A 13,070-nucleotide genomic window follows, 5' to 3' on the forward strand; every position below is an offset into this window, starting at 1 on the left:
GTCATAGCCTTTCTCTGCATAACAACCCTGGAATTACTTGGTAATCTCCCATCTAATACTAACCAGGGCCAACTTCCAAGATTTGATGAGATTAAGCCAGCCTGGACCATCCAAGTCAGGGCAGAAAATAGGTAGTGGTAGATACTTGCTCATCATTTCTCTTGCTCTCTCCTCAGACATCTTTACTTCCCGTAAATATCCCCCTCTCAATTCCCTAACCTATTCTCACTATCACTCAATCCTTCATTTCTCAGCCCTCATAATTCTGTGTGCCAGAACCACTTAGGATGATTTTATTTTCTGGTTCAGAATCAAAGTATGTTTACACTATCACATCAAATATGTAGGAAATTTCGAGAGCAATTCAGATCCAGGAGGCAGCCAGGAACAGTGCTACTGTTGCCTCCAGAGGGCTTTCCAGTAGCACAGGGAGGCAGAAAAAACAAAAAGCCTCCCCAGCCACTTGAAAGCCCTCCATAGGGGAAAATGGCATCATGCCACGCTTTTGTGAAGTTTTATTACTTATGTTAGCAGGGAGGGCAAACACCTTCCTATGGCTGTTCAGTGCACCCCCGCACCCCCCCACTTCATCTGGATTGAACTATTAGTATCTCGAGTATCTCTTTCTTGTGTTATGTCATATCCTCATGATCTTGGTGCCTTCTTTTCAGCAAGTATTGTAATATAGTTGCTAAGTAACAGAAAACTGTTAAATTTGAACACACATTTTATATATTAGGTACTGGAAATTGCTGCCTGCCTTAAAGTATTAATGACTTCAGTGGTGCGATTTATTATATCTGAATTATTTATTACTGAATCTAATCTACATGTTGCATGACATATCAGGTATATTTTTGAGCAAAGAAAAGGCAATAGATCATAGGCTCATTCCGCACATGCAGAATAATGCACTTTCAAACTGCTTTCAGTGCTCTTTGAAGCTGTGCGGAATAGCAAAATCCACTTGCAAACAGTTGTGAAAGTGGTTTGAAAACGCATCATTTTGCGTGTGCGGAAGGGGCCTTAGAAAGAAAATGGAAAAAAAACTAAATAGTGAAGACTTGTGTGCCTAACCAGTATGTGGGACTTGAAGGTTCCATAAAAGAGCAGCAGCTTTTAGAAGCAATAACTGTGATCATCTTGTAGAAAATGCATATGTGCTTATGAGATGGCCAGCCCAATCCAGATGGGGACGGGGTTGAACAGCCATAGGAGGTGGAATGGGCTTATGCTGCTCTTTTTGACTTCCTGGCTGGTGTAAGTGGCACTTACACCAACCAGGAGGACAAACAAGGAGGCTCCATGGTACCCAAACCACTTCCAGAGCTGCGTCAACTTAACTGGGCTTTAGCCCTGGGAATGCCTGCAACAGGAAGGATGGACGTACACCACTCTTTTGGATGGCATAACTCTGTTTCCCCCATGTAGGGCTTTTAGGTGGCTGGGGAGGCTTTTTGTTTTTCTGCCTCCTCACTCCATCAGAAAGTCCTCTGGAGGCAGCATGGTGGCATGGCAGCAGCGCCATCCTTCACCACTTCCCAGATCTGCATTCCTCTCTTAGTCCATGAGAACTATTTGAAAAAGATGGACCTTGATAATGGTATAATGTAAATTGTTTCCTTGTTACTGCGGTATAAAAACAGAGGTCCCTTCTGCACACGCAAAATAATGCGTTTTCAAACCACTTTTCAAAGGCCGTTTCCGCACGGCCCTTTAATGGCGCCCTGGGGACGGGATAAACGCCGTCCCCAGGGAGCCTATTCACAAGATGGCGTCAGCTGCTGCTGGCTTAAGCAGCAGCGCCCGACCTGGTCAGTCGCTCCCCTCTCCCAGGTGCAGAGGCGTCAAGCGCCACGCCTCTGAAAACAACCCTTTAAAGGGTTGTTTTTCCCTCAACAAGCGTGTTGGCGGCGCGGTCGCCGCAACAGCACCGCCCGGGAAACGCTGTTTCCCTTCTCGTCCGACTCACCTTGCATCCCGTGGTCGGCCGCTGGCTGTTTGAAGCCCATGCGCTGTCCTCCGACCCTGGTCGGAGGGCGGCGTGGTGACACGGGGCTTCGGCGACGAGCAGGCCTAATGCAACAGGCTAAGACAAGGGGTGAGTGGGACGAGGATAGAAGAGGCGGCTCCATGTGGAGCCGCCTGCCGTCTGCCGGCCTCTCCAGAGGCCGTCCGCATGCTTGCATGCGAACGACCTCCACCTCCACACCGGCAGAATTCTTGCCGGCGTGGAGGCGCCTGGGGGGCCGTGCAGAAACGGCCAAACTGTTTGCAAGTGGATTTTGCTATTCCGCACAGCTTCAAAGAGCACTGAAAGCAGTTTGAAAGTGCATTATTCTGCATGTGCGGAATGAGCCTAAGAGATTAGTTATTTAAAAACTATACAAAATGTACAAATTCTGACTCTTTATGGGGGTCTTGTTCCTTGGAAAATTCTTAGATCACTAATGTTTTCATTACATAAATGAATGTAGTAATGGTTACACTCCATTCTTTTTGCAAGGTTTTGCTTAAATCATGTGGAGCAGTGTAGAATAAGTTTCTCAAGCTAATTTACTTCACAGTTTTGGAAGGTTTCATAGCTTTATTTATTAACTTTACATTAAAAGATGATGAAAAAGTAAATAATATCTCTAAGACAACTGTTTAAATATAGATGTTTTCTTTTGCCTACTCAGATTTCTCCCAAGCTTCTATGCCCTAAGGACAGAGTCTTGGATGTTGATGCTATCTACAGTGTTATTGATGATGCCCGGCAATTTGTGTATGTGGCTACTATGGAGTACCTGCCTATTGTTAGAGACCACAATGAAACAAGGTTTGTGAATTCCAGAAATCTATCTTTTCATGATACTTTGCTAAGAGGAATAAACTCTTAAAGAAGAATGCTTCTGTTCATGTAGAAATTTCAAGAGGGACAAATTTCAGTGGCTTAACACTTTTCTTGCATGCCAAAAAACTTTTAAAATGTGTGGTCCAATGCTAAACTGAAACCATAATTGAAATTGGTATGTCCAGGAATTGCTTTTGATTACAAGCACAAACACTGATTGGCTTTAAATGGCACATTTGTCTAGTGGGCAGACAAGATAGATTGTCAGGAAAATAAGCCTATATGCTTTGATTTTTCCTGTTTGCAGACCAGATTAACAAAAATGTTTTTGCTAGCACATAAGTTCATCTCTGTTGTAACAATTACAACTACATTTGGAGGGGTCAAATGTAGGGTTGCCAAGTCTCCCCAAGGGACCTCCTATTAGCAACTTTGTTGCTCAGCACAACTCTGATGGAAACATTTAAAAAACACCAGCATTACATGTTGCATGACTTGACCTCTGGGGAAACCCCAGATGTATCCTAAAGTGACATGACACTGCATTTGATTTTTCCAGGAAGTGAGGTCATACCGCCACATCTGCTTCCTCAAAGCTCTGACTTGGCAACTATAGCCATATGCAAAATGATTAGATTGGTGGACAAGAAGAGAGGGCCTTCTCTTGTATTGAATAGAATAAAATAACTTTAATGTCATTGTGCACACACATGTGTGTGTCCACACAATGAAAATACAAAACAGCAAAAATACAAAAATACAAAACATCCCCTGATGAACATCTCTGCAATCCGCACTAGGAATTGGAAGGCTGCAATCCGCACACCCCCAACTTAAAGCCATCCCTACACCACCATCTCTACGCAGCCACCACCACGTCAACATATCGCCATGCAGTTAATCATAGCCACAGCTCTAGGATAAAAGCTGTCCCTGCGTCTAGTTGTCCTGCTCTTCATGATCCTGTATCTTCTGCCAGATGGTAATAGTTCAAAAAAAGAAAAAGCAGGGTGAGACGGGTCCTTCAGGATATACCGAACTTTTTTTAAGCAGCGGGAGTTATAAAGTTCTTCTAAAGAGGGGAGAGGGCATCCAATAATTCTCTGGGCAGTAGTAATCACCCTATGGAGCGCCTTCCTATCTGCCACTGTGCAACTGGCAAACCATGCACAGATGCAGTATGTCAGGACACTCTATAGCACAGCGGTAGAAGGTCACCAGCAGCTTTTCATTCAATTGTTGTTTTCTCAAGAGTCTCAAATAGTACAACCTCTGAGGCTGTTCTGAGGTTGTAGAATTCCATCTCCTTGGAAACTGGTTTGACCCTCCCACCCCTGTTCTTTTGTGGAGGACCATTAAGGAGGACTGAATTTTCCTCACAAAACTGAGCTGTTCTCATGCCAAGATTTACAGGGGCGAGCAGTGACGTGCCTTTCCCAGCCCAGGAGCACTCTATGGCTCAGAAAGGTCCGGTGCTCACCCTTGGAGAGGAGAGCAAACCCGTTGCTCGACCTTGCAGGGGTGAGTGGCTGCACGCCTTTCCCAGCCCCGGGTCAGAGGAAGAGCAAGCCCAGGAGTGCTCCATGGCTCAGAAAGGCCCAGAGCCAGGGGCGTAATGCCCATTGGGCAAGGTGGGCAGCTGCCCAGGGCACCACCTTGTGGGGGGCATCAAAATGCAGGGTTTGTTTTTGGGTATTTTTAGTGGTTTTCAATTTTTAGCCTGTAGGGGGTGCAGTTTTTAGGCTAGCAGCACCAAAATTTCGGCGTATCATCAGGAGACTGTCCTTAAAATACCCCCCAGGTTCTTAGCAAAGAATGGGGGATGGGGCACCCCCTTTGAGGGTCCATAACTTTGGAACCCCTAAACCAAACTGCACCAAACCTGGGGGGGAGGGTCCCATCAGGACAGTTTTCAGATGATATCCTGAAATTTTGGTGCCGATACATCCAAAAATGCCCCCCCTGCAGGAACATCCCAGAAATTTGCCCAAGAATCTTTGTTCTGCATTGAGTTTTCTGTATTGCTGTCAATGGGGGTTGCAGGCTGGCTGGGCACATTTCTGAAGGCACAGTCTCAAAACTTTCAGGGTCCCATCAGGAGTCTGCCCTGATGATACCCCCCAGGTTTGGTGCAGTTTGATTCAGGGGGGCCAAAGTTATGGACCCTCAAAACTGTAGCCCCCATCTCCTATTAGGTCCCATTGGAAACAATGGGGGATAGGGGCACCCCCTTTGGGAGTCCGTAACTTTGGACTCCTTGAACCAAACCTCACCAAACCTGGGGGGTAGCATAAGGACAATCTCCTGATGATGCGCTGAAATTTTGGTGCTGATATGTCTAAAAAGCCCCCCCCCCTTGCAGGCACCAATGTCCTGGTGCAAAAAAAAAATTTGGTCGTGGTGGCGAGCATCCAACTCAGGTTTTACCCAGGGCAACAGTTTGCCTTGTTACACCCCTGCCCGGCACTCACCCTTGCAGAGGAGAGCAAGCCCGTTGCTTGCCGTTGCAGGGACGAGCGGCGACATGCCTTTCCCAGCCCTGGATCACTCCAGGGCTCAGAAAGGCTCATCACTCACCCTTGCAGGGGAGAGCAAGCCCGTTGCTCACCCTTGCAGGGGTCAATAGCGACGCACCTTTCCCAGCCCCAGATCACTCCAGGGCTCAGAAAGGCCCGTCAGTTGCCCTCCCTGGTGGAATTCAGCCAGTTAGGTACTGGCTAAATCCCACCACAGGCACCACTGTGCTCCACTTACCTTGTCCAACGGCTGGGCCTGGCGGGGCAAGGCAGAAGGAGTCCCCCAGCTATATCCCGGAAAGGTGGAGGGGTGTTGCTGGACCCCGAGGCCCAGCTGCACCCCTCCTCCTTCCCAGAAATGTGGGAAATTTTTCCACCCGCCCCCCCACAAGACTTCCATGGGGGCACCCAGGACATTTGTCCCCAGATGTCCCCATGGCAGCTCTGCCACTGCTTTGATCTCCATATCACAATTTGCCTGCTAATGATCACCAGCTGGTGAAGAAACAGTTATTTTCTTGAGTTAGATATGAAGTCCTAAAACAACACTTTTTGCCTTCTGTAGATACTATGAAAACTTTTGACTTGAGAACCCCAAGAATTTCTCTGATTTTAAAAATTCCTGATACTTTTTTTTCCAGAAAGGAATTATCTGGTCCAGAGATACTGCATGTCAGTTAGTCTGGTAGGTTTGAGTTCTTGGGTTGGTCAGTGCTATCCTCAGTATTACTAAAGAGACCATAAAAATATGATATCTCATTATTGACTAGGGGTGATGAAGTATCACCCCTAGTCAATAATAGATATCATATTTTTCAGTTACACCTAGTTCACCGCAGTCCAGCAGCGGTCTTGAATTGACTCCCATTTGTGTAACCTGCCTCTGGTATTTCTAGTTTTTCCAAGTTACAATATCTAAAAGACAAGGGCTTTTAGGCTACATTATACTATAGAAGGATGAATTCTCCACCACCACCTTTCTCCAAAATTCCATCCTGTGGCCCAGTGAAAAGTACAGGGGCCTCATGGATCTTGCATTTGGATTTTTCCTCAAATAGCTCCTTATGGCTTCATAGACATCTGTAGCCTCTTGTGCTTTTCTTAAATTAAGAAATCTTGGCTTTTATAATTTTTAAATTCAAATGTGTTTTTTTATCTCTCCATAGGTACTGGCCATATTTGGATGGCAAGTTAAGAGAAGCACTAATTTTACGCAAAATTAGAGTACGACTCCTCATAAGTTATTCAAAAGAAACAGATCCACTCACATTAAATTTTGTTTCATCTCTTAAAGCAATTTGTCCTGAAGTTTCTGGCTGTAATTTGAAAGTTGTGAGTATTGCTGACATTTTCTCATTAATCTTTGTCCAGTTTCATCAACTTTTTTTTTAAACACCAAATTTGACTTCAACTAAGTACCATAGCAGAAGACAGAGTACCCTTGTAAATGTATAGTCCTTAGAGGATGGCATAACATGAAACATGTTGGATTATAAACTTTTTGTCACAATAAATCTTCTGTGATTTTTTTACTCTTTTATATTACATAGTTTGAGAAGTTTCTTCATACCTTTAATGTCTTCAGCCATTTCTCTTGCTTTTGAAAGTGTATCTATCAAACAAGCACCACATAATTTTTGCTTAGTTTAGAAAAAAGTAAAACTCTTGAGATATGTACAAAAAAACCCAGCCACAGAACCTAATTTTCATTAATGATCTTCAATTATATAATGTACTGAAAATTTAATTGGTAACAATATTTTGTTTGAGTCATTCTGGATCTTCATGTACCTATCCTAATTTATTTCTTTGAAGAAAAAGTAAGGTAATTACTTTTGAAAAACCAGTTAAGACACAATCCATGCAGAATTAATCTGAAGAGCTAATGGGAAAGATTCAGTACAAATTTAGCACTTCTGTTGAAATAATATGACTTAAAAAGTGCTTAATTTTTGCCAAGATTATGCCTTAAGGCAGGAAGAAACTACTTAATGTATAAATTACTACTATGGAGTTATATTGAATTGGATAAAACCTCCTCCACTCCTTCGAGAATGAGAAGTCCTGCAGATTTGGCCTTTCTATTACAGCACCCCAACTCATCTACATCCTACACCATTCCAAAGGGTCCTTCATTCCTCAGGTTTTTCATCATAGGATGCAATTGATTGCATGTTGGTCTGATTATGATTCATTGCTTTGATAAAAGGTAGAGTCCCTCTGTACCTCTGGCTGCTTAGGGAGAAATGGAAAACATTATTCTTGGCAGAGAGGAGCTTAAAGGAATGGGGGTTAAATACAATTCTATCACTTGGAAAAAATAACTTATCTATTGATTTAAAATAAGAATTTCCTGCAAACAACAAATCTAATGAAAGCAATAAAATCAATTAAAATCCAGCAATAGAGTCCACTAGAAGCAGGCAAACTAGGACCAGTTGAAAGGCCAGGGCAGTGTTTTCCACAAAGGAAAGCCTCTGTCTTTCATAGCTATAACATGTGGTCTGTCCACAAAAGCCTTCTCACATATAACAGGTTAGTTTTATTTATTTACTTATTTCTTCAACTCTAACCTGCCCTTTCCTGACCAAGTCAGGCTCAGGATAGCTTACAATAATTTCCAAAAAACAATTAAAATCATATAATATACAATTTTGCATCTTGAAATGCTCAGTATCTCTTAAAAACTCCAATGATGCCCTCAACCATAACAATAATAGGAATAGTCAAAAAGGGGATATTAAAATGGGGCAAGAGGAACAACAGAGTACCCCGAATAGGGAAGGGACAGGGAATAACTTAAATAAAATATAGGTAAACAGATTAATAGAGAAAAGAGGGGAGGAGGGAGGCTTGCTAAAATGGAAACTTTTGCTGTCCTCAATTATAGGCCTGATGGAACATCTCATTCCTACAGATGCTGTGGAATTGTATCAAATCCCACAGGGCCCAGGTCTCACTTGAGAGAGAGTTCCACCAGGCCGGGGCTAGAGCCGAAAAGGTTCTGGTTGAGGATAGCCAGGTGCTCTTAGGACGAGGGACTACCAGTAAGTTGTTCTCACTTGAGCGTATTGCTTTTGAAGGGGTATATTGGAAGAGGGAGATCCTTTGAAATCTTTCTGAATATACTCAGCATTTAAACAAAGTTGTGAGGAACATGGTTTTTCATGTAACCCCATTTCTTGACCTTTTTTTGCTCTTTATTTTCACTGTTTAAGAAATGATAGATTATCTTCTGTTTTTCTTCTATATTACTGTCAAGAGGACCACTTTTACTAACTAGGTCTCATTTAATGCAGAAATTCTTTGATCTTGAAGAAGAAAGTGCTTGCTTTTTAAAGGAACAGAAAAATACTTCCCTTCTTAAAATCAATCGCAATAAATACGTAGTGACTGATAGAGCTGCTTATATTGGTAAGTAAAATAATGTTCAATTTCAGACTGTACACAATTTTAAATCTAGACATAATGTGATTACACAGTGAATTTGATAATTAAACTGCCAATTTATACAAATGCCTGGCCTGCTATTAATATTTGCATATGAAAAGTTAGAAATAAATGCCAAACCTCCATATGAGCACCTGAGAATCTCTCTCCTAATACTATTTTTCAGTATGAGGTAACTTGTGATGTTAACATAATCCTTGTTCAAATCCCAGTTTACCACATCCAGAAGATCAATAGGGAAAACTCTTTCAGAGATCTTTAACTCTTACTTTCATACTGAGCAAAGAAAAACATGCAGGAATTATCTGCTTTGTCAATAGTCGGAGCTGTCGGGCAGGGAGGGATGGTGCAGTTTTGGCACCACTCCACCTGGTCCAAATGACTTTCCCTTGGCGCAGGAAGCCTGAACAGTACAAGAAATGAGATCTTACCTCACACTCCCCCATAGCGCAGAATAGAGATACATCACAAAAATTGTATCTCTGACCAGGCCAGTGCAGTATTTTGTGCCAGTGGACCTGGGCAACAGGCACTGCTTCTGGGTCAGGCACCGCAGAGCCATGTGGTACCTGCCCATCCAGCAGCAGATTTGCCCCTTGCACCAGAAATTCACCCACCCCTCCTGGATGGGGCTGCCCAATGATGAAAGATGGAGGGGAACACTTTTGAGTTTTTTAAAAGACATTTGCTAATTTCCAATGTTAATGCTTTATTGCATGTGCCTTAATTTTTCACAGGTAATTTTGACTGGGTTGGGACCTATTTTAATCAGAATGCTGGAGCTGGTCTTGTTATTAACCAGGTAGACAACGGGAACAAAACCAGCATCATCAAGCAACTTAGAGCTGTGTTTGAAAGAGACTGGTATTCACATTATGCTAAAAGTATACCACCGACAAAGCATCCAAACTGTATAAGCTACAAGCATAGCAAAGGAGCAGCTAATAAGTCTGCAATGGGCAATGAAAACTGAAGACTGTTTTACTATTCACATGGAGAAACAAAATGGGACTGATACCCGCTTCTCCTTTCATATTTATGAATAACAGACTTTTTAAAAAAAGAAAAAGCAAAAAAAATTTATAGGAAAAGCACACTTATATAAAATGTTCTTTCAGCTATATTCTCTATATTGAATTATTTACAAACATTAGATTTGTTACTGCAGGCGCTGAATATCATTTCTGCTTTTGCTGGTTTGAAGGATTCATGTTTAAATTTAAATGCATGCTCTGATTCTTCAGTTTTAGGATTATTCCTACCTCTCTTTGTTGATATTCATAAGCCTTGACTCAAGTTTGATAACAAAATTTTTAGATTGGCTGAGGGCAGATTTTTACCCACAAGAAAACACGCAGGTATGAACAGTCACTCTTGCATATAAATGGCATATCCCCAGTGCATCATCCTCTGAACCATATTTTGGTTTAAGAATATAATTTGAATATCTGCTGACATTTATCTTATTAAATTATATTAAATTATATTAAATATGAAATGATTTATTTTTCTTGTTATAATCCAACCAAAATGAAAAGGCCAACCTTAACTTTTCTGCCAGCAAGGCATTAGTCTAATTTTAATTTCTGAAAAATAATTTACTATGAATGTCTTGACTTTCTGGCTGCAAGAAGATATTTTCCCTGTATTTTTCTAATTTTTTTTACATTTATCAGCAATAGCTTGTATATATAATTTCGTGCTATTTTAAAGTAACGCATCTGCCAATTTGCTGGAAATACTCATCATTAAACCTCAAATAGTAAAATTCTTTCAGGAGGCCTCATAATTGTGAACATTTTGCTTTTCTACTGGTGAGGTAGGTTTGTTTGTCTGTCTTAATGAAAGAGAACACAGTCAAATTGTAGAGGCGATCCTCATTCACAGAAAGCCTGCACCTGCCTCTGGGCACAGATGCACAGGTAGTGAGACAGAATACTAGGGGAGGGAGAGGTCTCTGTGCTTCCAATTTCCCCATGCCTCCTTCACATATTTTTTATGCTTGCAACATAAGAAAGGGCTAGATGGGGATATGGGAGATGTACACAAAGCTCTGCTATCCCTCCTAACATCCATGTTTGCTGCTTGCAAAGTAGAAAGAGGAGGGAAAACAACCATATTGGAATCCTTTGTGAATCAACACAGCACTTCCCATTGTAAGTAGAACAGAAAACTGAAATGTCAATTCTTTTCAAATCTAACTGAAATGCATTTCAAAACTACAATTATTTTGCCTCATTGGAGGAATTCTCAATCAACAAAGAAGTTAATCATTAAAGGGTAAGTGACTTCTAAAACATCTCAAACTGATCTAAGAGTTTTAGTTTCTGATGATAACTGAGAAGGAAGGAATCTAGCTGAATCTAATCCTCTGATATGAAAACTTTCTGCCTTCTCCCTCTCCCTGCTGCAGCAGTCTGCACTCTGCAAAATAATACTTCCACAGCTTGGAGCAACACGAGTTCCAGTGTGACAGGTCTGCCCAAGGAAGGGGGACTGGCAAAAATGTCCATCTCTTCAACTAGCAGAAATGTGCTTTCAGTAGTAGAAGACAACTTCAGAGGCAATCTGTGAGGGGATGGACTTGGGGAACTCACAAAGTCTGTCTTTTTTTTAAATGACACTATACATAGTAACTATTCTCTAACTCACAAGATATGTACAATCCTATGGTAATTATCATGGAAAATAATTTCTACTACAAGAGCAGAACCAAAATTAATCTGTGACACCCCCCCCCCCATAACTAGGTCCAGAAATCTCACACTTCTAGGTCCAGAAAACCATGCTAGTAGGATGCTACACTAACTATACCTAGAGAGCTAGCGTGTTGTAGTGGTTAAGAGCAGCAGACTCGGATCTGGAGAACCAGGTTTGATTCCCCCAATGGCTTATCTAGCAGGGAAAAGAGGGGGCAGACAACCCAGGCACCACTTTCAAGTATCATGTGGGGCGCACATTAAGCCTGTCCCCCCTGCCACAGAGTGGCCACGGTCCTTGATGCGAAGCCCTTGCCCTTCAAGGAAACACGCTACTTCAAACCCATGGCCTCTGAAGAGGGCCAAGAAGCATTGCCCACTACTGCCACCAAGAAAGCCAGGAAAGCAGCTGCTGCCTGTGAATGAAGGTGTCATGTAGAGGAGGCAATGGAATTCAATACTTCCTACAAGATCAGCTGCTGTCAAGAGCCCACAGGTCCTTCAGGAAGGAGTCCAGGTGGTGGTTTGCATGGGGGCAGAGGCAGAGTGAGGGGAAACTGCGCCTAAGGCGCACACATTCCCTGTGCCCTTGCTGTAGTGCTGCCCACCCCGGAATGCCCCATGGAATGCTCCCCTTCGCCACACCACTGCCGTGGGTCCGCCTGGGGCATTGCGCCCTACCCACCCCGTTGGCGCTACACCACTGCATGGGGGTCCAGAGCCTGGAACCTCTCTTCCTAAAATCAAGACAAGGCATGTGCAATGTTGTTATCTGTGCCTGAAATATATTGGGCTGAAAAGAAGATGTTAGCAGACAAGTACCTGAATACAAATGTGCGTACAAAGCACATGACCTGTTCAGAGTGTGGGCTTGGTGGTTAATTATCTGGATCACAGCCTGGTTCTCACACCAAAAATGCACCTTTCTGCAAAAACGATAAGGGGCCCTGGGATGTGTAGTCACTTAGCCACATGCCTAGGTGGGAGCAATCAGCTAGCCTATACCTCCAGTTGGCAAGGGGACCATAGAGAGGCCGGTGCCCACATGGCTCCCAGTTACTTGTCATTTTGCCCTTTCCTCCAGGAGGCAGGCTGGAGAGGGGATTCTGGCATTGGGCAAATGGGTCGCTCGTAGCCAGGATCTGGCCCCATGCTGTGCCCCTGTTCCTTTTGCTTGAATGTTAGTAAACAAGCTATGGGCAGCTAATTTTACCAAAGAGAAGGTGTGTGTTTGTTTTCTTGGTTCCTCATGCCTCTCCCACCTGTCCCCTCCTCAAACCTGCAATAGTGTCCAAATATTTAAAGCAGGATCCATTTCCGTTTCTCCAGTTCAGCATTTTGTTATTGTTCACGGCTTTATACAAGTTATAGGATTTTTCACAACTGGTTAGGCCGCTTTTTCATTATCAGTAGTGCTTCCATACCTTTAGATAAGCATTTTTTTTATTCCATGATAAAATGGACTACCTCACACATGTTTAGTTTTCCTTAGAGTACAGCATGGTTCTTCATTCCAGTTACTCTGAAATTTGATTACACTGAATTACTCATATGATGTATTTGAGATTT

The 13,070-nt window shown here is 42.8% G+C and overlaps 1 protein-coding gene across 4 annotated transcripts in view; it reads left to right on the plus strand.

Moving 5' to 3' along the window:
• PLD5 (phospholipase D family member 5) overlaps positions 1 to 11,087 on the plus strand; it is a 133,246-nt gene extending 122,159 nt beyond the window's left edge. For all 4 annotated transcript variants that reach the window (XM_048485287.1, XM_048485296.1, XM_048485305.1 and 1 more), the window contains 4 exons: positions 2,682 to 2,821; positions 6,519 to 6,684; positions 8,652 to 8,766; positions 9,540 to 11,087. In XM_048485287.1, coding sequence (XP_048341244.1) covers positions 2,682 to 2,821; positions 6,519 to 6,684; positions 8,652 to 8,766; positions 9,540 to 9,775 — 657 coding nt within the window. In that variant the 3' untranslated portion in view covers positions 9,776 to 11,087. The remainder of the gene's footprint in view (positions 1 to 2,681; positions 2,822 to 6,518; positions 6,685 to 8,651; positions 8,767 to 9,539) is intronic.
• The last annotated feature ends 1,983 nt before the right edge of the window (positions 11,088 to 13,070 follow it).

This window comes from Sphaerodactylus townsendi, linkage group LG01 (assembly GCF_021028975.2).
Source record: "Sphaerodactylus townsendi isolate TG3544 linkage group LG01, MPM_Stown_v2.3, whole genome shotgun sequence".
Classification (NCBI taxonomy): domain Eukaryota; kingdom Metazoa; phylum Chordata; class Lepidosauria; order Squamata; family Sphaerodactylidae; genus Sphaerodactylus; species Sphaerodactylus townsendi.